The sequence below is a fragment of the Delphinus delphis genome, chromosome 20 (assembly GCF_949987515.2).
Source record: "Delphinus delphis chromosome 20, mDelDel1.2, whole genome shotgun sequence".
NCBI lineage: Eukaryota > Metazoa > Chordata > Mammalia > Artiodactyla > Delphinidae > Delphinus > Delphinus delphis.
The window spans coordinates 16,074,473-16,101,576 of record NC_082702.1 but is presented as its reverse complement, the minus strand read 5'-3'; the positions used below and the strand labels follow the sequence as shown (position 1 = coordinate 16,101,576).

Sequence of the window (27,104 nt, the reverse complement as noted above, 5' to 3'; positions counted from 1 at the left end):
GTTGCCTCAGGGTCTTTGCACAAACTGTCTTGTCCTCCCTCAGCTCTTCCATAGCCCCAGCAGGGCTCCTTCAAGTCTCTGCTTCCCCTTCAGGGAACACTTCCCCACCATTCAGTTGAAGCCCTCTCACCCCCCGCACGCACACCATAACTCTATTGTACCATCTGATTTTATTTCCTTCATAGAATGTGCCACACAATATATATATATATATCCTCTCTATTCACGTAGATACTGTTGTATTCTCCCCCTATCCCCACCAACTGGAATGTAAATCCCATGAAGGCAAGAACGACGTCTGTCTTGTTTGGTGCTCCGGCCCCTTTCATTCACGGAGAGGTGAAACGCATGATCTGGTTGTCACCTTGCCCTCAGTTTCCTGATCCAAGAGCCTTGTGGGAGCATCTGGGGAAGCTACAGCTGTCCGGGGCGCATGACGCTGGAGAGAAGGAAGGAGGTACCACAGAAACTAGGCACAGGACCTGGGAAAGAGAGGAGGTGTGAGCACAATTGCAGACTCTCATTCTCCAGACAGCAGTGGGCTTAGTGGACCTGCCTCGACTCAGAACGCCTTTCTGGGCTGGCTGGAGCCCCTGGACTTGAAAGCCAGCACCCCAACTTCTAGGAAATCTACTCTGCTGGCCAAAGAATGCCGTGTGATGCAAAACTGGAGAGATTAACCTGCTTTGACTGGATCATGCTGAGAAAGGAACAGGAACTTGGTGAATGCAACGTAGCTCTGGGTTGGGGTGGAGAGGAAGGGAGGTGAAGAAAGAACAGAAGGAAGGGGTCAGACACAGTAACAGGAAACAGGAAGAAAATCTGGGTTATGTGAATTGTGGATGTAAAGAGAGGCCTGGGAGCACAGTCAGAACTTGGATTCTGAGAGATCAGTTCACAGGGGCAGAGACTTGAGGGGAGGCCGAGTGCCAGCTGTGGAAGAGCTCACCAAGTGCTCTTCCTCTCTGACCAGTGACTCCTGTGGATGGGAAAACTCTGTGGCCCTAGAAGAGAACAGCCAGCAAGGTGCTTACACACCTACACCCCCTCCCAGAAGCCTGGCGACTTGCCCTGGGAGCACTTTGGGAAGCACCCCGATTGCTGTCAGTGTTCGGGGAAGTGGGGTGCAGAGCACACACCACATAAGCACTGAGACTTCTGTAAGTGGAAGGTGCCACTCTGAGCAACAACCTGCCAGGCCACACTGGAGCCCCAGGCAGAGTGGTCCGTCCCCAGCCAGGCCGGTATGTCTTTCTCCTCATCTGGTCCTTTAACTCATCATTTCTCAAAAGATATGTTGAGACACACTGGTATGTGGCAATCAGCGGTAAGAAACACACGTTTCCTGGTATAATTGAAAGGACCAGGGTTTGTGAGTTTAAGTAAACAAAGAAATGAGCAGATACAAGGTGAGCTGTTACGATGTCATTGCCAGTTAGGAGTATTCCGTTACACATTCTAGAGAGAGCGAGAAGGGGGGACATCACAGTGCAGACTGGGGGTCGCACAGGACCTGAGCATAGCACGTCCTGACATAGAACTCCTTCCTTTGGTGCTTTGGGAACTTGCCTTTTCCCACTCTCACGTTCTGTGGTTCAAGCAGGGCTGACCCCAGCCTTCAGCTACATGCTGCAGGCACGTGCAGCGGCTAAAACACTCCCGGCCGGTAGGGCCAGCCTTGAGATCCCGGCTGGGACCTCAGGACAAGAGACACTCCGTCTGCACAGGCTGTGATCCTAGACTGCCAAAGAACGCTACTTGGAACAATCTTACTGAGAAAAGGGCCATCCAACTCCTCTTTTCCCTCAAACCCAGTTCACCCTTCTAGAGAGAGCCCAAGAGGCATCTGGGAGAGTTAGCCAGAATCTGACACTGGTACGGCTTGCAGACAGTCATGTTTGTCATCACCTTACCTTCATGTGGCAGGAGGGCACTTCTGAAACTTCCAAATCCTTGTAGGAACACTTCTTGTCCGGGAAAGGTAGAAGCGGCAAGTCTGAGGTGTCGGGATGAGGTAGGAGGCAGATGGGCCCCTGGACAGAACAGCTGGAGCCTGTCGAGCAGGGTAAATTGGAGCTTTGCTTTCCCTGGATGCTCCAAGGGCAAAGTTAGTGGCAGGAGCTGAGCCCTGCTGAGTCAAGAGATAAGATGGTCACATCTATCACTCCTGAGGTTAGGCACATGCACAGGAAGGCTCCTCGGGGGTCAAAAAGGGAGGGCGGGGCTTCCCTTGTGGCACAGTGGTTAAGAATCTGCCTGCCAATGCAGGGGACACGGGTTCGAGCCCTGGTCCGGGAAGATCCCACATGCCGCGGAGCGGCTGGGCCCGTGAGCCATGGCTGCTGAGGCTGCGCGTCCGGAGCCTGTGCTCCGCAACGGGAGAGGCCACCACAGTGAGAGGCCCGCGCACCGCAGAAAAAAAAAAAAAAAAAGGGAGGGCGCACCACCCCATAATAAGTGCTGTCAAACCTCCCACAGGCCTCTGTGCTGGACTCCATCTTGGCAAAAAGATGCGCACGCGTATTGGGAGGGTCCTAGGGCAGGTCAGGTGTGGAAAAGAAACGAGATAATTGGCCAAAGGGAAACAATGACGCGGAAGAACTGCCGCTATGTAAATGATTTGACGGCCTCTTTACTGCACTCCTCCTCATTAGGGAGGACGCCCATACTCTTTCTCTCCAGGTGTGTATTTGTGCCTTGCTTCCGTCTTAAATAAACTGTTTCTCTGTGTGCTCTCCCACTTGTTGTGCTGTGTCTTCAATAATAAACTTGGTACCGGACTTTACAGTTTTTGTCTCTTTGAGAAATTCATTTTTCAAACGGGGCAAGAGCCAGGGGAACCTTGCTTCTAGCCTCTCGTCCCGGGTGCTCTAGCGGCTGGGATTCCTGGTTTTCATCCAGGCTACCCAGGTCCAATTCCTGGGCAGGGAACTCAGGTTTCACTTCAAGCCACTACTCACTGCTGTCTCTCCCAGAACAAGGAGAGGAATCGGGGCAATTGAGTAGTCAGCCCCTCCCTGAGACACTGGATGGGATTTCTGACAAGTAGCCTCTATACTGCATCGAGGACGTCACTAACCCTTGTATGAGGGAGAGGGAAAGGAAGCACTGACAGATGTTTCAAAGAAGCAAATGGTAGAAGCTCAGTCAGTCAAGGGTGGCGAAAAGGCACATAATATCAGGGAGGTACTTTATCCTAGTTTTTCTCAACTCAAGCAGAACATTGTCAGAGAGCCTCACTTGATTCCACAAGTCTCTGCATCTATGACCGGCCTGGCAGCCTCATCCACGTCCTCAGCCAAATGCTGCCAGGACCTGCCACTTCCACCCCTTCAACGGCCCAGTCCAGACGCGGCCGCATTCGCGTTTACCTAGTCTCACCTCTGCTTCCACCGCAGCACGCTCTGTGGCCCACGGTTCTCAGCTGGACTGGGCACTGAGGATACAGCAGCGTGGCTTTCCTGGACAACTGGGGCTGTCCCTCCACCAACCACGTGGGGTGGCTGCTGCTTCAGTGGCCATGCTCCTGGCTCCTATCCTACAGTGCTGTGCTTAGGTTATTTGACCGAGAAACAGATGACACCTGTGTCAAAAAATATACAAATAAAAGTCATCTAAATTTTGCCCAGCGACAGCTGGCTGGTGTGCTAACAGACTATTTACATCTAACCTTGTGTCCCTAAGACAAAACTGACTGCTGCTATCAGAACATGGTTTGAATCATATTCATCCAATCCTAGGAGGGACTCCAGGGGCCGTAGAAACTGACAATAGTGTGGCTGGTTGCAATGCTCTGTGTAGGACATTCTTTCCCATCTGCTGAGGTTGTTTTCCCTGAGAAGGCCAGATCTGATGGTATAGGTTGAGATGGGTTCTTCCTTGGGCACACAACAGGCCCCCGGGGATGCAATGCAAAGGTGGCGGAATTGCGGGAAGAGGAGCCTCACCTGCAAAAGTTGCAGAAGTGCAATTTGGAAGAGACTACCAGTTTTTCCGCTTATTAAAAAGTCCGATTTTTAACAGCACATTGCACCCAGCTAAAAGACCATTTTCCCAGACCTCTTTGCAGGTAGCGTGGTCCTGTGACTTAAGTTCCTGTCAGTGAGTTATTAGCAGAAGTGTTATGTGGAACTTCTAAGAAGTCTGTTAAATTGAGAAGGAGTGAACGCTTCTTCCCTTCCTCTATTCTGTTGCCAGGAACATAGATGTGATGGCTGGAGTTCCAGGTTGCATATTTGACCACGAGGACGAAGGCCACCTAGGACTGGAAGAGCAGAGGCCTAGAGAGCTCCGAAGTAGGCCTGGGGCTGCCAAGCACAGTCCTCGACTACATACCTTCAGGCTGCTTTTATGTGACAGAGAAATATAATTCTATCTTATTTACACCACTATTAATTACCTAGGGTTGTTACATTATGTGCAATGGAATCCAGTCCGAACTGATTGAAGTTTCAGCATATATCAACTTTCCAGAAAACTAAAATTTCGGTCTTCAGTTTTTGATGACTTTTTCTGATGACATTTAAAATTCCATTTTCAAAATGGAATTAGAATAATTTAGGAGGCAAAGGAGAGCAGCAATATCACAAAAGCAGCCATTTATTTGGCCTTATTCTTCCCTTTTGTTCTTCTCCATCCATCATCTGTTTTCCTTCCAACATTTATGATGGTTAATATCCGTCTCTAAGTGGTAGAAGCTGCAATAGTGGGTATCTCGGGGGTGGGAGGGTTGCTAACTGAGGTGGGCATGAGGGAACTTATAAAGGTGCTGAAAATGGTCTCTATCTTCATCCAGTCAAGTGGTCACACAAGTGTATATATATGTTAAAAGTCATCAGCTTACCCCCAAGATTGGTACTCTTTATTGTGTATATGTTTCCCTTCAATCAAAACAATTTCTAAAAACCCTCCCTAAAATTCCACACCTTTTTATGGCCATGATAGATACTATAGTCTTAGAAGTATTCTTCCTCTCCATATTTGCTATTCCAGATTTATATAATTTTGGTACTCTCTCCTTCTTCCTAACCCAATTTTGTCAGATTGGGAAAGTGCTCAGTTAATAATCATCTTCCCAGATGCCCTTGTAGCCAGGAGTTGTCATGAGATACAGTGCTAAATGAGAACTAGGCAGAAATTGGCTGGGTAGGGCTTCTAGAAAAGCTATAATTTTCCTGATTCAAAAAGGGGTAGATTGGGTGATAATGATGTGCGGGTTCATTAACTGCAGCAGATGTACCATTCTGGTGGGGAATGTCAACAATGGGGGAAACTATGCGTGTGTGGGGTGTGGTTTATCTCTGTACCTTCTGCTCAATTTCGCTGTGAACCTAAAACTACTGTACAAAATAAAGTCTATTTAAAAAAAGTTTTAAAAGGGATAGATCTGGCTCTCATGTGTCTTTTGCTCTCTGTCCCGTCCCCCGCCTTGTTTTCCTGCTCAGAATATAGATGCTTCTTAAGATTACGAAGCAGAAAGCCAAGATCTAGGGATGGCGGAACAGAAAAGCTAGAAGGAGCGTGTGTTTTTGAGGGCTGCTCCTGGGCAGCTGCACCAGCCTTGGATTCCCTATTTCCTTCACGTGACATGAGAAAAAGAAAGCTCTACGTGTTTAAGTCTCTGTCATTTGGCATTCTGGGCACATTTGACAGTCCCCAACTAAGATACAAGCTTTTTAGCTTTATGCACGGTGGCAAAGACTTCTTAAGACAGAAGGGGACTCTCAGGTGCTAATTCACTGTGGCTTCGGGTCGTGGTATCACAAGGGCCCAAGGCAAAAAAAAAAAAAAAAAAAAAAAAGGAGGACCCTGAAGACACCTGCTAAACTAAGAAGACTTCATTTGCATGGTCCCCTCCTCCCTTCTGTTGATAAGTATTCACCGCTCACTATGGGACCTGAATTCTTCTAACGATGGAAGGAGCTGGCAGAGGATCTTGGTTCATCTAAACTTTTCTGAGAGCCAGTAGTAAAGTATTATATCAACTACTTCACTGTTTCTCAATCTATTTTCAACCAACTCCCACTTCTGATCAACACAAACTGTACTTTCTATAAACTGCATTAAGAAAACCAGGGCTTTCCCCTCTCCTGGGAAATGCCACATGTCCTATCATTTCCCCTGCCTGCCCCCAAGGGTTCCTGCTACTCTCCCCACCCTTCTTGAGAATCAGCAGTCTAACTTAAGTTTCCTAAGATAATGCAAACTGCAGTTACCCTGGTAAACTCCAGTGATGCCACAACTACTAGCGGAAGATGACTTGCATATGTGACAGAAGCAGGTTAAGGGAGGAAAGCAGAAGGAAGGTCGGGCTGAGAAGAGGAACACAGAGCATTCGGTTTTCCCTGAGTTGGCTCAGCTTTTGCAGGATCAGCCAGCACCTGACTGCAAGCACTTCCAGCTTTACTAAGAGAATCTGTCCCACTTCTACTTCCAAAGACTCTCCCGCCTCTCCTTTTTGACTCAGGGTCAACACTGAAAGGCAATCCAAGGTGACAGCCGGAGGCCTTCTGCTCTTTTCCAAGGGTAGCGTGAGCCCATGAAAGCTACCCAGTGGTCTGGGCTGGAAGCTGTGGGTAGCCAAGGGGACAGGAAGTGGGGGACTTTTTAATCCAATTCTTGCTCTGAAGGTCAGCTCTGCAGGGACAGCAGTGGAGAAGAGGGATCAGGCAGGAAAGAAAAGGTCCAACAACCTCTTCAAGATGCCAGGAATAAAGGGACAGCCTTCTCCCAAGTTCTTATTTCTATTTCACAATTTATATCCAGGACCTTTTAAATATTCTTGCTCATAAATGCTAAATGACACAGCAAACTTAGTAGAGAGCAACAGTAAACGGTGTCTCCCCTCTCTTCCCTGTGTATCCAAAATATTTAGAGACAGGGAGGGACCAATGTAAGATCACAGCATCTGGGATCTGAGGTTACAGCAGGAATGAGAACATCTGAAAGGCTGAGAGATGCCTGTGGATCCTAGGAAACTAGGGATGAAGGTCATTCCTTCATGGTTTCAGGGAAAGAGCGAGGGCCACCGGCAGGAAGGCTGGAGACCGTGCAGACATTCCTTGTGGGACGCAGATGACATGACCTTACACCCTTGCCTGTGCCCTTGTGTCCTCCTGTGTGGGATTTACAGGACTCCTGGGGGATGCCAGGGAAATTGGTTCTAACCTGGACCCTCCCAGTACAGTGCGGAGTACAGCGCAGTGGTGACCACTGTGGACCCCAGGGCCAGACTGCCTGGGTCCCAAGTTTAGAATTCAGCTCTTCTATTTACCAGCTGTGTGACTTCAGGCAAATTACTTAACCTCTTTATATCTCAGTTTTCTCATCTGTAAAATGGGGATGAGTATGCCAACCTCACAGAAGCGTTGAAAGATTAAATGAGTTCGTCTTTGCAAAACTCTTAGTGCAGTGCCTGGTACATAGTATCATTTGAATGGGCAATAAATGTTGGCTGGTTTCCTATGTTTGCTGTAACAGATTGTCACAAACTGGGTGGCTTAACAGAAGTGCATTCTCTCACAGTTCTGGAGGCTAAAAGTCCAAAATGAGTATCACTGGGCTGAGGAAAACACATTCTCTGCCCCCTCCAGCTCCTGGGGGCTGCTGACATTCCTTGGCTTATGGCCACATTGCTCCAATCTCTACCTCTGTGATCACACTGCCTTCTCCTCTTCTGTCTGAAATCTCCTTGTGCCTCCTTCTTATAAGAACATTTGTGATGTTTAAGGCCCACCCAGGTAATCTAGGATAATCTCTCTATCGTAATACTCTTTTTGTTTGTTTGTTTGTTTGTTTTTTGTGGTACGAGGGCCTCTCACTGTTGTGGCCTCTCCCGTGCGGAGCACAAGGCTCCGGATGTGCAGGCTCAGCGGCCATGGTTCACGGGCCCAGCCGCTCCGGGTCATGTGGGATCTTCCCGGACCGGGGCATGAACCCGTGTCCCCTACATCGGCAGGCGGACTCTCAACCACTGTGCCACCAGGGAAGCCCTATCATAATTCTCTTAATCACACCTGTAAAATCCTTTTTTTAAAATTCTTTGCCATGTAATGTAACATTCACAGGTTCCGGGGATTAGGATGTGATTATCTCTTGGAGGGACCATTATTCCACCACCACAGCTGGTATAATATTATTGGCCAAGAGTCCGGTCTGATAACGGTAAGCAGGTGGACAGAGAGTGAAGGAGGGAGGGGTCTCTGCAGAGGAAGGTTGGGGTATGGTTACCAGCAGTGCATGGCAAAAACCCAGGATGCCCACTACAGAGGCCAACAGAGACAGGGTCTGAAGGGTACTCCTAAGATGCTAGTACTGACCTGTTCCTTATTTCTCTTCTTCAGTACTGCACCTGCACTGGAGATGGCCGCGGAGGTGGAGGACACCACTATTGGGATGATAGAGAAAGCCTGGACAAGTGGTGGCTAAAACAAGAGAATGCAAGTGGGGAAGGGCATAAACTGTCACCTTCGTACTATCGTAAGGCCACTCCAGGGGCTCAAAAAGCCTAACACGCACATGCAAGTAGGCTGAACTGCACTGGCTTAAGGGAGCAACAAAATCCAAAGTCCATTTGGATGTACTGGTCTAGAATCATCTTCCCTCTAATTCCCCAGGAGAGTTCCATTCTCTCTGGCATTCTGAAGTCCTTCATTTACTGTTATTTATTTAAAGTTACGTACCCCAAATCGCAACGGATCCTCTGTATTTCCACTGCTACATTCTCCTGAATCCATGCCGTCATCAACCGTCCCTAGATGACTGCAGTGAACGTCTATTTGATCGCTCTGCTTCCAACTTCATTCCCCTGAAGACCATTCTTCACACAGAGCTGGCGTGAGCTTCTCAACTCTCAAGCCGTCCCTCTCCTCTTACGGCCCGTAAGTGACTTCACGCAGCTTATGAATGGAACCCCAGCTCCTTTCTGTCATCAGGAAGGCCCTGCGTGGTCTCACCCTGGCCCACCACGCTCCAATCACACTGGCATTTCTGTTCCCCCCACGTGCAAAGGTGCTTCCTGCCTGGCACTCGTTGTTTCCTCCACCCAGACCACTCTTCTTCCGGGACCTGACACAGTCCCTTCCCCAAATTCAGCTCAACCTCTCAGATGTCAGTTCAGCTCAGCAGTATCTCTCCGACCCCCGGCACACCACCGCCACTCTCCCTGTCATCACTCTGCTTCATTTCCTTCATAATGTCTGTCACTGTGCAATCACTCCTCTGTTCCTATTTGCTTGTTATTACTTATCTCCCTCCACTAGAATGTATCTTTGTTGCCTCAGATGTGTGTTTCAAAAGTCAGAGAGGGAGAAATAGCGAGAAAAGAACAAGGGTGGCTAGGAGGTTGGGCCCAGCTCTCCCGAATCCCTGCCGCTTTCCGAAGCTAGACGGCATTCCTGTGCCCTAAGCCCCTTCTACCAGGTGGCTCGCTCTCTATGAAGCTGTCCAGCAGGCTTGGGTGGAGGGACCACTTCTACTTTTGCATCCGTTACGTGTGAAGCACTGGCTTGTATGCTTTCTACACGCTATCTCAGGGACTCCTCACAGAAGTCTTGGGGTGTAAGTATTCCCATCCTCACTTGACTGAGAAAGAAACTAAAGTTCAGAAAATTGATCTGCCTCAAGGTCACAAGGGAGGGATTTGTATTTGAGCCCACATCTGCATGACTCTAAATCCCACGCTATTTCCACCCCAACAAGACATAGGCTAGGAGAAAGCAATCTGTTTCGACCGGGAGGGCAAAAGACATCTGTTGGGGGCAGAGGGCAGGAAACTATACAGAAAGAGGAAAATTGAAGAATAAAAGGAAGCATAAAACCTCTTTTCTGAGATTGAGTAGAATTACAGAAGAAATCACCTAGAAAAGAGAAGAAGATGAGATCATCTGACTTGGGAAATGGGGGAAAAAAATGTTTGGGATTGAAAAAAAAATTCAGAAACTAAGGACGGAAAATCTGAGTTTGGAAATCAGAGTGGGGATCTCTTGGTGTGGGGCGGTGGGGAGAACAAAGACGCTGGAACCCTTTCCACTGGGTTCGAGAGGAGACAGCGCTCAATTACTGATCTTCTCCTCTCTGGTCACGTGACTAGAGCTGGTATAAAAGCTTTCTACCGGCCAGGTTCCTTACAATTTTTTCCTGTGTGAAATGGGCGGTCGCAGCGGCTAAAGCTTTGTTCCTCTTTTCCACAAGCTTTCAGACTTTCCTTCAGGACTAATCCCAAGAAGCCCTCTCTCCGGAAACAAAGGCAAGACAAGGCAGCTGGCTTAGTACCTGCGCCCTGGGAAGCGATGCCGGGGATGGGAACTGGAGGGAAACGGGTTGGGGCTGGGGGACAGGGGTGGGGCTGGCGCTGGATGCAATCTGTCGGAAACTGAATGCAAGGATCACATCCAGAAATGGGAGCCGGTGGGGGGGCAAGGAATCGCGGGCCAGGCCCTAAGACGGGAGAGAGGACGGAGGGCCCGGACCGTGTGTGGGTAGTGAGCGCTACGAACCAGACAGAAACGGTTACCTCATCAAGAAGAGTTCCTCTGTTTATGGTCGAAACACCCAGCTCCTGAGCCAGTCACTGCCCATGTGCTTTTCTGAATATCCTCTCAAGTCTTTGGAGGAAACGCCCCAGAGGACAGCGCTGGCTCACCCTTCCTCCCCGAGCCCCCTCCCTACTTCCCCTTTTCAGTATAGTCCTTTTCAGTATAGTCCCAGAATTGGACAGGGGAGGGAAAGGTGGAGGAGAATTTGTGTTCTGCAAAAAGGAGAAGGAAAAGAGGTAGGGAGATGGATTGGGGGCTGGGCACCTGCATCCTGGGCGTGTGGCAGGGTCCTGAGGAGGAAGGAGCACGGGTCGCGGGGCCTGGGTTTTCACAGCCCGAGCTCTCCTGAGAGACATTGTCCAGCTCCCTCCTTGCTGTAGTGAGGTTTGCCTTTTCTCTCTGCAGGTCTCTGGCTGAGGAAAGGCCTTAAGGAAAGCTGGAAACTGATTAACACTAACTTCCTGTATCTGTGACAAGAGAAGGAGAAAGGCTAGGAAAACCGGAGGGGGAATTCCCTTGGGAAGCCAAGGGTTGGCCTCCCCCAGAGACACACGATGGCAAACATAATAGCTACTGCTTAATATCCGGCCCCAGGCAAAGTCAACAATTGCTCTGAGCAGTTCGGGCAGGTGGTGTGTGCAGTGGTGGGAGCAGAAAGCCCTGGCCTGGGAAAGGGAGAGTGCCTGGGAGGATGTCCACAGACTGAGCGCGACCAGGGTCTGCAGGCTGTGAGGTGGTCCTCCTGACCCTGCCCTTTTTCATCCTCTTCCAGAACAGTCATGCCCAGCTTGAAAAGCTCCTTGATCCTCACAGCCTACATCATCATCTTCCTCACTGGTCTCCCTGCCAACCTCCTGGCACTGCGGGCCTTTGTGGGGCGCGTCCGCCAGCCGCACCCCGCGCCCATCCACATCCTTCTGCTCAGCCTGACGCTGGCGGACCTCCTGCTGCTTCTGCTGCTGCCTTTCAGGATGGTAGAGGCCGCGTCTGACTTCGTCTGGTACCTGCCTGAGCTAGTCTGTGCTGTCACGGGTTTTGGCTTCTACAGTAGCATCTACTGCAGCGTGTGGCTCCTGGCGGCCATCAGCATCGAGCGCTACCTGGGAGTGGCTTTCCCCGTGCGGTACAAGCTGTCCCGCCGGCCTCTGTATGGAGTGATTGCTGCTCTGATCTCCTGGATCCTGTCCTTTGGTCATTGCACCATAGTGATCATCACTCAGTACCTCAACTCAGGCCAGAGGCTCACGAACCAGAGTAGCATAACGTGCTACGAGAACTTCACGGCAGAGCAGCTGAAGGTGGTGATTCCCGTGCGGCTGGAGCTGTTCCTCGTCCTCTTCCTCATCCCCATGGCGGTCACCATCTTCTGCTACTGGCGCTTTGTGTGGATCATGCTCACCCAGCCCCACGTGGGGGCCCAGAGGCGGCGCCGAGCCGTGGGGCTGGCTGTGGTGACCCTCCTTAATTTCCTGGTGTGCTTTGGGCCATATAACGTATCCCACCTGGTGGGGTTCCACACGAATGTGAGCCCCCCGTGGCGGGCAGAAGCCGTGGTACTGAGTTCCCTCAATGCCAGTCTGGACCCCTTGCTTTTCTATTTCTCTTCTTCAGCCGTGCGCAGAGCCTTTGGGAAAGGGTTGCAGGCACTGCGGCTTCGGGGCTCCTCCCTGCTGGGACGCAGAGGCAAAGAGACAGCAGAAGTGGCGAATGTGGACAGGGGTGTGAGTCAAACAGAGGGAGCGCCGAGTTCTGACTACACCACAGACTAAGGATGTCCCTGGACCTTCGGAGGCACTCTGGGTTTTGTATGAATTGAGCAGGCTGGGAGAGGGAGAACACGGGTTCCTGGCCCGGATTCAGGAATCCTCAGACCCAAACCACGACGGGGACTGTAAAAGAAATCTCTCTCACCAGCTCTGTATCCTTTCCTGACTGAATTTTCCTTCCCAAAGGAGCACAGCTCCAGGACGAAAGAAGAAACAGTTGGGCATAGCAGCACTAACAGACCAGAGTTTCCGAAGCAATGTAGAGAAATCAAATGCCGATTGTCCGTGTGAGGTGGCTGGTAGCTGAAGCAGAGAGCCCTAAACAACCTTGCCACCAGCTTTGAAACAACACCTACACACTGGTCTAGTTGTTGGTGCTAGAATGAAGCCACTGGGAAAGAGATGGGAGAGAAATTCTAAATGAGGTCAAAGAAGATGCAGGAAGGTTCTGAACCAAGGGGATTAGGAGGGAGGACTGGGGCTTAGAGCTATAATGACCTAGGTGTCGGCAATATCCATCTGACCTGCTGCTCTTTAAGAATGATCCAGTCGTCTCCATGTGTGTACCTGTCTCCCCCAATAAACTGGGAGCCACCTGAGGTCTGGGTCTTGTCTTCTCCCTCCATGGCGCAGGTCAGAACCCAGCTTGGCAACCATCAGTTAGAGCTCAACACTGATGAGCACAGGAAAAAACCTGGTCTGGCCGATTGAAAATAAAGATTAGGGATTTCCCTGGCAGTCCAGTGGTTAAGACTCTGTGCTTCCACTGCAGGGGGCGTGGGTTCCATCCCTGGCTGGGGAACTAAGATCTTGCATGCTGCGTGGCATGACCAAAAAAAAAAAAAAAAAAGAATTAAAATAAAGTTTATAAAACTCTGAAGAGAGCGTCCACAATTTTTGTAACATTTCTGCAAGCACAAGGAGAGCAAAAATAGGATGGAGAACTAGACTCAGCAGTGAAGGGGGAGGATGGTGCATCTGAAACCACAGAAATATGTTAAAGGTGCAATAAGAGTGGAGGGATGGATTCCTATTTAGATTGATGAATAGAGAGATTGGACTCAGAAAGAGGATTGAGGCGAGTCCCAGCTCAAAGTTATTGGTGTATCACAGAGGCTTAACACATGTTATCCTCCAGCTTAGAAACTTGCAGAGTTTTCCTTTCATCAGAAATTTTCCTCTCAGGAACTCATATCTTACCATCCCATTGCCTGCTCTGTATCCTCTCTCCCTTCCCAATTCTACCTGCCTAACAGTTCTCCGCAAGAAGAACCCCTAGACTGTGCTCTCCAACACCTAATGGTTTGCAGCAGAGGCTATACATCAGAATAACACGTAGAGGTATAAAAATAATACAAGGAGCCACCTCAGATCTACTGACTTGGAATCTCTGGGGGTGGGGCTGCAGCAGGTGAGATTTAAAAAGCTTCCCAGGTGATTATGAAGGGCAGCTCAGGTCAGGAACCACTGGCCTAGCTCAGGGGCCCAAGAAATTATCCTTCAGAGACCTTTTCCTGAATCTAAGTCCCCCTCACCTCAACCCCGTACTGCCTCATCCTCAGATTCTTTGCTTTTTCCCCTCTTATGAAACCCTACTCAACATTCACTTTCTTCGGAAAGACTTTCCTTATTACTCCCACTGAACAGGGAGCTCATTTTCTGTGTTTCTTCCTCAACACAACACCAGACTGGTGTCGTAAGAGCTCTGATTTCAGTGTTGATTCCGCTTACCAGTGGGATGACCTTGAGCAAGTCGCAACCTCCAAGCCACAGTTTCCAAAGCATCATAATGAGGATACCGTATGCCTCTCAGGGTTATTCTGAGGAGTCAAATGAGACTGCATAGATAAAACTGCTGAGAAACTATACAGTGTTATTTAGCTCTAAGATACCAACCTGTGTGAAACAAAGGTGTTCTCCCACTTAAAAGAGACATGGCAAGTAGAATATTTAAAATGACGGAAATAATATATAGTCAACTATATAGGATGGTTTGACAGTAACGTGTCAGAAAAATATCTGGGATTTTCAGCTGACTGTAGGCTTCCTATGCATATGTGATATATTACACCTTCCAAAAAAAAAAAAAAAAGAGCTGATTTGATTTTGGGTGGCATTAAAAGAAACTGAGTCTAAACAAGTTGATGACACAACCACTCCACTGAGATCTAATCAGGAACACACTAAGTACTAAGCAGCACATTTTTAAAAAGGAAATTAACCCAAGGAACCAAGCCCAGAAAAGTGAACCAAAATGCTTTGGAGATTTAAAACATAATAATAATAATAATATACAGTAAATGCCAGGCACTGTTCTACAGAAGGAGCCTGAGACAATTAAGAGAACTTTCCAAGGTCGGTAGTGAGAAGAAATTTGAATCCAGGTCTTCCAGACTCTGAAGGGCCTGCTTTTTTCACCAACATATGAGAAACAAGTAAGAGAATGCTGAATATGTGGCTGGACCAAGATTAGGTTCATTTTATAGAAGATGTATTCTCTGCAGCCCCACAAAGAACAAGATCACGGGCAAAAGACGCAGGGAGTTACATCTTCAACAGTCAGGGGAATCACTTAACCAAGGTAATCACTCCCCAGTCTCCAGGAATTTTGAAGTAGAAGACACTCATCTTAGAACATAGAGGAAACTCACACATCTGATAAGGGCTGAAGCAGTCACCTACCAGACTCCTTCCAACTCAGAGATTCCCAGGGTTTTGGGGACACGGCCGCTCTTGCTAAAAAGTGCAAGAAAATTTCTGGACCTGGTCTGAGACTTTCAGGGTGAAGTTTTAGCTACTCACTAACAAGTATTTGATCTCCATCAAGTCATTTGATACATAGCCCATCTCTTTACTGGGAAATTAGTAATTCATTTGTTCACCAAATATGTACTGATTTTTATCTAATTATATATTTACTATAAGCCAGATAGTTTTCTAGGGGCTGGGGATGCAGACCATATAAGAGACAAGGTACCTGCCCTCCTGGGGCTTCCATTCTAGTGGAAAAAAAATAGTTAATAAGCAAGTAAACAAGCAACAAGAATTTTGAAGAATTTCAGAATGTGGCAAATGGTTTTTACAAATGGACCAAAATAGGGATATGGGAGAAAGTATAACGAGGGATTGAGACGGTTTAGAAGATTCTCCGGAGTCAGTGGTCGTCAGCTGAGGCCTGAGCAATGAGAAGGAGTTGCCATTGACTATTTCACTTCCCCTTTCTGGAAAAGATGCTGTTGTGTCCCTTCCTCGGAAATTCCCAACTGACCACATAGCCCATGCGAAGAGCATTCTAGAAACAGTAACCACAGGTGCAAAAGCCCTAAGGAGGCAGAAAACCTTAGCATCTCAGAGGCAGAGAGATGCTGCCCCCATCTCAGTGTGGGGACAGAGCAGTGGTCTGCAAACTCAGGCATCTAGTAGAACCACAGGGGGCGGTTGCTGAAGCATAGATTACAGTCTTCCCTCCCCACGGTTTCAGAATCAGTAGGTCTGGGACAGGGCCCAAGAGTTTGTATTTCTAACAGTCTCAGGTGACGTTGATGCTGGGATATGGTGAAATGGGGAGAGAGTGAAAGAGGAAGTCAAGGAAGTCAGGGGGGACCAGACGACGCTAAGTGTTTTAGGCCCCAGATAGAAGTATGAGTTTATTGCCAGAGCTTTTGAAGCTATTCAAGGGTTTTAAGCAAGACAGTGAAATCATCTGATTTCCGTTTTAAGATGATCCCTCTGGCATCTGTGCTTACCACTGGAGATGGCTGTCAGGATCAAGTAGATAATATATACAACAGAGTTAAGAACCGCAAAGTATTCTAGCAAACACGGAGGGCTGTCATCAGGCTGGGAGCTCCCTGAAAGTGGGACTGTTTCCTCTTTCATTAGAATTGGCTGTCCAGGAACCAAGGAGGAGGAGGCCTTTGATAAACAGAGGTCCCCAGTGTATGCTGGTTCTTCAGATGAGGGTGCAGGGGGCGGGGGTTGGAGGGTAGCAAAGGCCCTGATTTGCAGTACTTGCCAATTTCTGTGGCACACACACTCCTTCCAGGGCCAGTTTCTACCAACGTGAAGACACTTGAACGTGGGTCTGGCAAGCGATGCTAATAATCAGCTCTTGCAAGCCAGCTCCAGCACGTCACCGGAGGCACCGCTCAGCACACACGCTCAGGTGGCGGACGGGCCCCATCCTACTTGAGAAAACGTTCTCTCTCCCTGGCTACGCATCGCACAAGGCTCTGGCTCGGGACTCTCAACACGATAAACACTAGCTAAATGTGGCTGACTGGGCCTGATCCAAGAGCATCCGGGGGGCTGCTTAGATTGCGGGGCTCCTCTGAATCCCCTGCGGGGTGACAGATGGGTAAACAGAAATATGAGTGCCTGGTTAATGAATAACACAGACAGCGGCCTACAGCCGCTACCGGGAAACAGGGGTAGAGGGAGCTGCCTGAGACTGACCTGGGGGCCCGACCAGCAGGAAAGGGGAAACTGGCATTGACTATTTCACTTCCCCTTTCTGGAAAAGACGCTGTTGTGTCCCTTCCTCAGATATTCTCAACTGACCACATGGGGATCGCTGCAGTCAGAGAAAGCAGGCATGGGTGGGCCCGGAGACAGTCTAAAGGTAACTACACGGCCAAGGTTGCAACGCCACTCCCTTTAACTCACCTGCCCCTTACCTTCAGGTTTCTGTTAGTTCTCTCTCTCTCTCTCTCTCTCTCTTTTCAGCTTTCTCTACCTGCTGTGGTTAAATACTTTTGCCCCGTTTTTTTCCTTTTCGTTATTTTTCTCTAGTCACCGGAAACGAGGACATTTCTCATCTACAAGTTGTGCATTCAACCAGGAAATTGGGACAGAGGTCTCTAAGCCCTCAGACGCAGTAGTCCAGTAACCTACTTGGCAAAGTTTCCAATGTCTGATAAGGGAGAGGATGTGAAGGGGTGGGGAACCAAGGCAGGCGGGGGTCAGCTGTCCACCAGCAGCTCACCCAAGGAGGGGCGAGCCTCAGCTCTATCCTAACCTCAGGCTCCCTCTCCCCAAACGTTGTCCCCTGCTGTCTGTCAGCCTAACTGCAATCAGCCTCTAGGAAACAGTGTTAGGAAAGTAAACATACTGCTCCCAGATCCAGATGTTTTCAATAAAAAGCCCACACTCACGTACAGCAGGCTCGAGTCTCTAAAGTGCCACGTCAGACATCACGTCATCATACGTGGGCATTCATTCATCCACAAAGGTATACGGAGGCCTACGACGCATCAGGCCCTGTCCTAGGTGCTAAAGACGTGGCAGTGAACAAGGACAAGGCCCCTGCTCTCATGCAGCTCACATTCCAGTGGTAGAGAAAGACAGGGAGTCAATAAACAGACACTCTGAGAAGACGCTAAGGACTGTGAAGACCGTAAGACAGAGTCGCGGCAGGGGATGACTTTGAGGAATGAATGAGTGGCTTGGGAAGGCCACTGGAAGGTGCCCTTTGAGCTGAGGCCAGAATGACAAGAAGGAATCGTGCAAGCCAAGAACTGGGGGGGAAAATGTTTCGAGCAAAAGGTTCAAGGCAAGTGCAAGGCTTGAACGAGATGAATTTGCACAGGGACCGGAAAGGTCAGGGTGACTGGGCCTGAGTGATGGCTGGAAGATAGGCGAGCATCAGATAATAGGGGCGTCTTGAGGTTTCCGATAGGAAACACAGCACATTATCTTCTCCCTGCTTAACAACACGGAAAACTGAGGCTCAGAGCTGTCAAGTGACATGGGCCAACCCTCACCAATGCGGTCTTCTGACCCCTGGTGCAGACCCCAGACTCCCTCTCAAAACTAGACAGACGGGCACGCTCGCTCTCTCAATCGGTTACCTCACTGCAGAAGAGAAAGGAGGGAAGGAAACATGATTCATGTGGTGTGCAGTAGTTTGGTACAGGACGCTGGGGAGGGAGGTGGAGACTGGCAGCTGAGACTCCGAGGAAAGAAAGGAAGCAGCGGTGGAACAAGACACCTGAGTACCCAGGGCAGAGACCAGCACGGGAAGCCAGGTTCTTGGGAACGAGTGGTGGCTGGCGAGAGGCAGGATGCCTGGGCTCTGAGACAGCCTGGGTGGGAGGCCGCGGCAGTAACCAGGAGCCATCCCATGCCGCCTGCAACAGAAATGGCGGTGTGAGGACAGAGTTGTGGAACCCTGGGGAATCTTCAAAAGTCTCTAGTCTGAAGATTCTCAACTGCACTGAGATCTGGCTTCACTGAGGAGCTTTTAAAAATGCCAGTGCATTTGGGCACTTTATTTTGTTACAGCTCCCAGGTGTTGGGGAGCTTAGAGGGCTGAGAATCACCATATCTAGACCTTCTCCTCCACTGGACTAACCACAAGGGTTTCCAGGAGGCAGCAGTCACAGTACCTGGGACTGAACCCTGGCTTACACTGTGCAACTCAACTTCTCTGTGCTTTAGTTTTCTGACTAAAAAAAAAAAAAAAAGGGCTAACGCATCTTCATGCTATCATGAGGATTAAGTGAGTTTAATAGTATACATACAAAACACTTAGAACGGTATCTCACACCCTATAGATATTTATACGTGGCAGTATTTTAAAAATGTAATTCTAGTTTTCTGCATAGAGGCCTCCAATTGCTGCTCATGCATGGCTCTCAGAATAAAACTCAAGGTGTCCCCATGGCCAGCAAGGCCCTGCCTGATCTGACACTTGTCCATCTGCCAAAGCTCATCTCCCCCAACTCCTGCCCGGCACCTCCTCCTTCTCACTTTATTCTTCCTTTGCGCTTTCAACAACTTGCTAAGATCTTGCCCTCTGATCCTTTGTACTTACCGCCCCCTTTTCTTGGACCCTTTTCCTCTAGATTCTCACATGGCTGAGTCCTCATCTTTCAGGCTGCCTGTGACTTAAATTTCATTTGCTCATGGGACTTTCTCCACAGCCCAGTCCAAAACTGCCTCCCTCTGATAAACTCACTCACATTATCCTGAGTTACTGACTTTACTGCATTTATCACTGTCTGATATCATCTATTTTTTGGTCTTCCTTGTTATTTTTATAAAAGGTATACATGCACACTGTGTAATGAGTCAGATAGTTTGCTGGGAAAAAGAGCATCGCTCACCCTCTTGCCCCACCACAAACATTTACCCCTTCCTGGAGACAACGGCTTTCACCTTTTTTCAACTGAATATTTATCCCTCGTGTCTGTAAGGAACTTACTTATTTTACTATACTCTCTCATTTTTCAATATAAGGTTTTATCTGTGAACTTACCCCAATGTCAGAGGTGGATTTGGCTCTCCCCAATACATAAACACACATGCACCCTTCCCACTCTGTATATTCATAATATACTTACATCATAATTGTGTTAGAATAATACTCAATGTTTACATTACTGTGACTATGTAAATAATGGAGCTCTATAGTAAACTATGATTACTTTTATACCCTGCACAACTTTCCCTCCACCCCAGAATTCGTAGTTGCCTTATTTTTCATATCCTCAGTTTTTTACATACTTATCATTGATTTCACCCGAACTCTTTGCCAATTGTCTTATCTCCTCTCAAGACCTTCAGAGTTATTAGTAGGAGACAGATTCATCTTCTTGAAGAGATCTCTCCAAGAACTTTCTGACCTGTTCCAGTCTTGACTGGTGGTGGTTTATGCCAGGTGTACAGCTGACCCCTGGACGTTTTTAAATTGAGACGTCTTTTGCTTCTCTGCTCTTGTTTCTCTCCCCTTGTTTATGTCCTCTAACAGCTTCTCTAGAAAGTAATAAATGTTTTGAGACTCTGCATGTCAGAAAATGTCTTCATTCTACCTTCATGCTTCACTGATATGGGTTACGTGTGGAATTCTAGATGGGAAATCATTTTCCTTCAGAATATTCAAGACTTTGCCATATTGCCATCTAGCACCCAGTCTTGTTGAAAGTACCCAAGACATTCTGATTCCTGATTCCTTGTTTATGGTCTATCTTTTTCTTAGTGGAAACTTGTAGGGTCCTTTACCTTTCTCACAAGTATTCTAAAATTTCATCCATTGCACTAGGCACTGGGACTCTTTCAATTTGCAAGATAGTATCCTTCAGTTTGGGGATATTCTCTTAAAACATTTTGTGATTATCTCCTTGCCTTCATTTTCTCTCTTTTCTCTTTCTAGAACTCCTATTATTTGGGAGACATGGGACCTCCTAGCCTGACCCACTAATTTTTCCTTCTCTACCATATTCCATCATTTCATCTTTTTGCTCTACTTCCTGTGAGATTTCCTCAAGTTTATCTTCCAGCCCTTCTGTTTAATTTTTCCTTTTTGCTATCACCTTTCATATCCACGTACTCTCTTTTATTCTTGACTTTGTTTCATGGTTATAATATCCGCTCTTATCTCTTTAAGGAATTTTCATCTCCCTGTTCCAAGTTACTTTTTTAGGTACTGGCTTCTACTTTTTTTTTTTTTTTTGGCTGCAGTGGGTCTCTGCCATGGTGCGCAGGTTCCTCGCCGCCGTGCATGGGCTTTTCTCTAGTTGTGGTGCGTAGGCTTAGTTGCCCTGCAGCATGTGGGATCTTACTTCCCCCACCAGGGATCAAACCTGCGTCCCCTGCATTGGAAGGTGGATTCCTAACCACTGGACCATCAGGAAAGTCCCCTGGCCTCTGTTCTTTAGGTCAGAAGTTGTCATCAGACATCTGCGAATCCTTGATTGTCTGCTCATCTTGAAAAGAAGGAAGGAGAATAATACTTTTTTGAGATATATGCAAAGTATATAAAAATAATATGACATGGTGTCTAGGGTTTGCTTTAAAGTCAGAAAAGGGAAAAAGAGGAATGAAAATATGGCAAAATCTCCATAAATGTTGAATCTGGGTGATGGTTAAGATTCTATTGTACTATTCCATCTGCTTTTTTTTTTTTTTTTTTCCTTTTGCGGCACGCGGGCCTCTCACCGTTGTGGCCTCTCCCGCACAGGCTCCGGACGCGCAGGCTCAGCGGCCATAGCTCACGGGCCCAGCCGCTCCGCGGCACGTGGGGTCCTCCCGGACCGGGGCACGAACCCGCGTCCGCTGCATCGGCAGGCGGACTCTCAACCACTGCGCCACCAGGGAAGCCCTCCATCTGCTTGTTATCATATTTGAAAATGTTCACATAAAAATATGGTTGTTGGCAGAATTAAGTTCCTTGAGGGCTTCTGAACTGAGGGCCTCAGTTCCTTGCTGGCTATGGGCTGGAGGCCTCTCTCAGTTCCTTACCGTGTGGGCCTCTCTGCGGGGCAGCTGGCTTCCACCAGAGCAAGAAAGCAAGAGACGACAAGAAGGAAGGCAGTCTTTAAAAACCTAATCTTCAAAGTGATCTTCCATCACTTTTTCACAGCCCATTTTTTTTTTTGGCGGCACATTGCCCCTTGCAGGATCTTAGTTCCCTGACCAGAGATCAAACTCAGGTCCATGGCAGTGAAAGCGCCAAGTCTTAGCCACTGGACCACTAGGGAATTCCCACTCAGCCCATTTTGAAAGGGGGAGTGAATTATACAAGTGGGTGAATACAAGGAGGTGGGATCGCTGGGGCTGTCTTGGAGGCTGCCTGCCATAGGTATTAAATAAGGAATGGAAGCTGTGAGCCCATGAGTTAGGCTTCAGCTGGGTCATTTAGTTGGGGAACCTCCCATGTCAATGCTTAGGGGTCTTCCTCTTGAGCTGACCAAAGTTCCCAGAAAAGATTCTTCTCATCTCCCGCCTGGAGGGTGAAAGTTGGACTGCCAGAAATTTAGGAGCCACATGGAAAAGACAGCTGGAAGGTCTCAACATGTAGCATTCCTTTAATCTCTGATGTACATTACATTGCTCCCTCTTCCTAGTGTGTCTGGTGTCCCACATTCCAAAAACCCTCTGTGTTCTCCGCCCCAGAGAATAAAACTCCAGTCTTTTCCTAGATGAGGAGCAGTTGCCTTGCATCAGGAAGCTGGGGAAGAGCTCTGGGGGCTCTTTCCAAATAAACTTTCAACCACTCTCCCTTATGTTAGCTTGCACTTCACCCCCGTTTCCAGAGGTACCTCTTGCCACCAGTTCGTGAGCTCTCTGTGGGCCCTGCAGTAGAAACTGGGTTGAGTCTTGGTTTTTCCTACAACTGGCTTGAGATCCAACTCTCATAGGTCTGCCAAGTCAGTTACCAGTTACCACTCACTCATGGGCTTCCAAAATTTTGGTGGCATCGTATCCTCTTTTCTTCTCCCCGTCCTTATGGGCCTAGTGCCTCTCAGAAAGATCTCTTTACTGTCATTATGGTACGATTTCAGAAGGGACCCAAAGGAGACACGGGTATTCAATCTACCATCGTTAGCCTCAAGTATTTCTTCTTTATTATTGTTATTTGTTTGTTTACTTGTTTATTGACTGTCTCCCCCTCTTGAATGTGGGTTTCAGGATAACCTGTCTTATTTGTTCACCTGTGCGTCCCCAGCACGCAGAACCATCCATGACACAGGCAGGTGTTCAACAAATGACTGAACCAATCTGCTGGAGCAGGAAGCCTGCTCCGCACTCTCAACGAGTGGATAGCAGACCCAGGTCTCTTGACTTTCCATCTTACGCTCTTCCTGCCACAGCGTGGGTGGGATGTGGGTGATTTTGTGGACTGATGATACCTAACAGGTTATCAGATGCTTCACATGTTACAAAGTGGTTTCAGACTCTTATCTCATTTGATCCTGACAGCAGCCCATGGGCCAGATAGGAAACAAATTATTCTTGGCCCTAATACAGTTATGACCCTTGCCAAGACCTGTCCTGCGCCAAAGAAATCACCAACCTTGTTCCTGACCTTTCATCCCATGCCACTGTCATTTGTCTGACCCCTCCCATGACTTCCTCTGCAAATAAGACTTTAAAGGTTTATCACCTCTCAAGGAAATGGTCCTCAAGAATCCAAGACAAGCTCTCTCACAAAGAGGAAAACTGGTACAGACGTGGGTAAGTAATCCAAGGACCTTTGAGCAAAGAGGATGAAAGAGGATGTCTGAGTTTTGTGACACGGTTGGAGCAGAAAAAGAAGAAAAGTAGGACTGTTTGAATTAATAGAGCATAGAGAAGAGATTGGTACTAGGAGGGAGCTTAGATCATTGAAGAAGAGGGAATAAGTCCCAGAACGAAAGAGCAGTACGTGTATGGTGGGAGAGAGCTGGGACGAAAATAACCATCTACCAAAACTAGTAGACGCTCTCCAAAAAAGGACGGCAGTGGCAGGGGCATGGGGGGAAGATGAAAATAAAAAAACATATTACAATCATAAAGCCAGTTACAAAATACTCAAGACAGCAGGTTCTATAAAACGATGACATCAGTATATTGGGATCTAAGACTAGCTTGGTCTCTGGACCATCTGAAGTCTGCCTGAGGTGCCCCAAGGAAAAGTGAAAGTAGGGGCCGTGACCCCCTCGCAGAAGACAAGGTTCAACTTCAGAAGCCACAGCAAGTTGCAAGGGTACAGACCACAGGGGTGAAAGGCTGTGAGGGCCCCACACTCTCCTTGCGCTACTTGATGTCCTCCCTTGGACTCTGCCTGCCACCTCCTGGGTAGACAAGGTTACTACCTGCCTCCGAATCCTGGGAGGCCCGGACACCGCAGAGGCTGTGGCCTCTGTTACTCACATGCAGCCAGGAATCTCTCAGAAGCAGAAACTTAGGGATGAGGAGATGACAAGGGGTCCAACTCCTTAACCCTGCATCGAATCTTGATGAGTCGTGGTGTGGAAAGAGGCTCAAGACATCTTAGCTACAAAAACAGACGCAAGATCAACCGTGTGGCGATACATGGTGACTAGACCTGTGGTGGTGATCACTTTGTAGTGCATACAGATGTCAAATTATAATAGTATACACCTGAAGTTTGTGTACCAATTTTGCCTCAATTAAAAAAAGGGAAATTAAAACTTTCTACAGTGAGGAAAGGAAGGAAGGAAGGAAGGAAGGAAGGAAGGAAGGAAGGAAGAAAGAAAGAAAGAAAGAAAGAAAGAAAGAAAGAAAGAAAGAAAGAAAGAAAGAAAGGAAGGAAGGAAGAAAGAAAGAAAGAAAGGAAGGAAGGAAGGAAGGAAGGAAGAAAGAAAGGAAGGAAGGAAGGAAGGAAGGAAGGAAGAAAGGATTGCAAAAGAGCATTAAAAAGCTAGGAATTAAAACTTTCTAAAGTGTAAAAAAAACAGGAAAGAAAAAAGAGTTGCATAAAAGCATACAGTAAACAGTATGATCCATTATGTATATAATAGTAGCAGCTAAGTGTCCGAGACCTTCATACACGCAGTCATAGTGCTAATCCCTGTGCACACACTATTCCTTACCAAACCACAACGTCGGTACTGCCATGGCCTTTCTTTTTACAAAAAGGGAACCTGAATCTTAGATTGACTGTTAATCACTTGCCCAATATCTCATGGCAATTAAAGTGGCAGCAGTAGGACTAGAACCTGGGTCTGTGTTACTCTGGAGGCTGAGCTCTCAGCCATCGTTTTATTCTGCTTCCAGAAGAAGAGGGGAACGTGCATGCACACAGGTGTGTATGTGTGACGGGGGGGTGGAGAGAGAGAGGGAGAGAGAAATCGGGAAAGGCTATGCAGCAGCCAACAGTGGTTACTTACGGAGTTAGGGGAAGGAGAGGTAGGTCAGCTCTCACCTGCTACTTTACATAATTCTGTACTGTTTGCATTTTCCCAGTGAGCACATATTTTTCATAATAAAAATATAAAGGCTTAGGGCTTCTCTGGTGGCGCAGTGGTTAAGGATCCGCCTGTCAGTGCAGGGGACACGGGTTCGAGCCCTGGTCCGGGAAGATCCCACATGCCGTGGAGCAACTAAGCCCACGCGCCACAACTACTGAGCCTGCACTCTAGAGCCCGTGAGCCACAACTACTGAGCCCGCATGCCACAACTACTGAAGCCTGCACGGCTAGAGCCCATGCTCCGCAACAAGAGAAGCCACCTCAATGAGAAGCCCGCGCACCACAATGAAGAGTAGCCGCCGCTTGCCGCAACTAGAGAAAGCCTGCACGCAACAATGAAGACCCAATGCAGCCAAAAATAAATAAATAAATAAAAATAAAGTTCCCTTTAAAAAAAATATATATATATACTTATTTTACCAATAAAGATGTTTTTTTAAAAAAGGCTTATTTTAAGTAATAATTCTGCCCCCAAACACACACAGAAGAAAAGTCAAATTACTCTAGCACTTAGGCCCTGTTTACTGAGCAATTACTATGTACTATGCCCAGTGCTAAGCATTTCATATTCAGGACTCACTGAATCCTCACAACTGGATCTGAGGGGAGGATATTGCTGTTAATCCCCTTTACAGAAGAAGAACCTAAGGCTCAGAGATATGAATTGACCTTGCCAAGGTCACATAACAATGCAGGGACTCAACTGAGGTCCGACTGGTTTCAAAGCCCTTGCTTTTAACTGCTGCAGTGTGCTAATTGTACAAGAATGATCACGATGATAATAACAGCAGTTTAAGTGCTTACCATGTGCCAGACCTGTGCTTTCCGTGCATGATCTCATCAAACCTCCATGGCAACCCCCATTTTACAGATGAGAAAACTGAGACTCAGCAGAGAGTAAGTCACTTATCTGCCCTGGGTCCCCCAGCAGAACTAGAATCCAAATCACCATTCATGGCACTGGCATCCACCCAGTTGCTTAAACCAAAAACTCAGTAGTTATCCTTGACTCCTTCCTCTCTCTCTCTCCTTTTCCTCTCCATGTCTAATGCATTGGGTCCAGTTGGTTCCAGCTTCCAAAATACATACTCATTTCTCACTAACGAGCTGCAGTACCAGTGGAAGGCACTGCCATCTCTCATCTGAGCCACAGTGGAGGACTCCTCACAGATCGCCGTGCTTCCATTCCTGCCTCTTGGCCCCTACGCCCTCCACTCAGTACGCTGTAGTCAGAGTGATCTTTTTTCAAATCTCTTGCTAAATATCCTCTCATGCAGCCTTTCTCAGGGTCTTGGGAGAGAACTAAGCCCTGCAGAGAATGGAATGAGTGACTGTTTACTCAATTTTCCAAAGGATGATACTGGCTAGTACCATTCTCTTGCTAATACAATAGGGGATGACCTAATTCATGACATGCAATGGATGCCTTAGAGTGTTAGGGCTTCATTCTCTGCAAGAACTGGGTGGACATGGCTACAAAAGTTCGCTGTCACACTTCAAATATCAATGACCACAGCCTACTGGGCCCTTATGAGCAGCCTGCCACCACACCTCCACCTCTGCAGGCTCATTTCCTACTAACTTTTTCCTGAGCACAAGAGCTCTTTTCCGTTCCTCAATTATAGAAGCTTCATTCTTACTTCAAGGCTTTTACAGAGTCTCTTCCCCATGCCTGGAACCCCTGCCCCCAAGCCTTTTAGGGCCAGCTACTTTGTTAGTCATCCACGTCTCAGCTCAAATGTTACCAGCTCATAGAGACCTCCCTGATACCTTAATTAAAGAGACACTGCCAATTCTTGCTGTTCCGCTGCCCGTTTTGTTTCGTTTTCAGAGAGTATTTATCATGATCTGAAAGTGCCTTGTTCTGTGTTCACTTACCTATTGTGTGTCTCCCCAGTTAGAGCTGAGCGCCACAGGGCAGTTCAAATTTTTTCATGGCTGCATCCTCAATAAACAGCAAAAAAACTTTTCACGTGGAAGCAACCTGTAAAAAATGCATTTAGAGAATTTATCAGATATTTATTATGTGTCAGTCACTGGGCTAAGAGCTTTGCATTGTATCCTTCTATCAACCCTGGCACTCTCCAGTGGAAATACAATGTAAGTCA

General features: G+C 47.8%; 1 protein-coding gene and 1 long non-coding RNA gene across 4 annotated transcripts; one reads left to right on the top strand and one right to left on the bottom strand.

Moving 5' to 3' along the window:
* Positions 1-169: 169 nt before the first annotated feature.
* Positions 170-26,263, bottom strand: LOC132416213 (uncharacterized). 3 transcript variants are annotated; one of them, XR_009517490.1, is made up of 4 exons: positions 26,086-26,263; positions 3,382-3,583; positions 1,914-2,128; positions 170-482 (listed from the first exon to the last, which is right to left on the bottom strand). It is a non-coding gene; the product is annotated as an uncharacterized lncRNA (long non-coding RNA). The 3 variants fall into 3 exon arrangements; XR_009517492.1 differs by lacking the exon at positions 26,086-26,263 and adding an exon at positions 8,682-8,812 and having other exon boundaries at positions 1,914-2,053; positions 3,372-3,583; XR_009517489.1 differs by lacking the exon at positions 26,086-26,263 and adding an exon at positions 8,682-8,812.
* On the top strand, positions 10,151-13,053 carry FFAR2 (free fatty acid receptor 2). Its single transcript, XM_059999456.1, has 2 exons — positions 10,151-10,246; positions 11,308-13,053. Exon 2 carries the CDS (start codon positions 11,315-11,317, stop codon positions 12,302-12,304), a length of 990 nt encoding a protein of 329 aa, XP_059855439.1. The 5' UTR covers positions 10,151-10,246; positions 11,308-11,314; the 3' UTR covers positions 12,305-13,053.
* Positions 26,264-27,104: the final 841 nt, after the last annotated feature.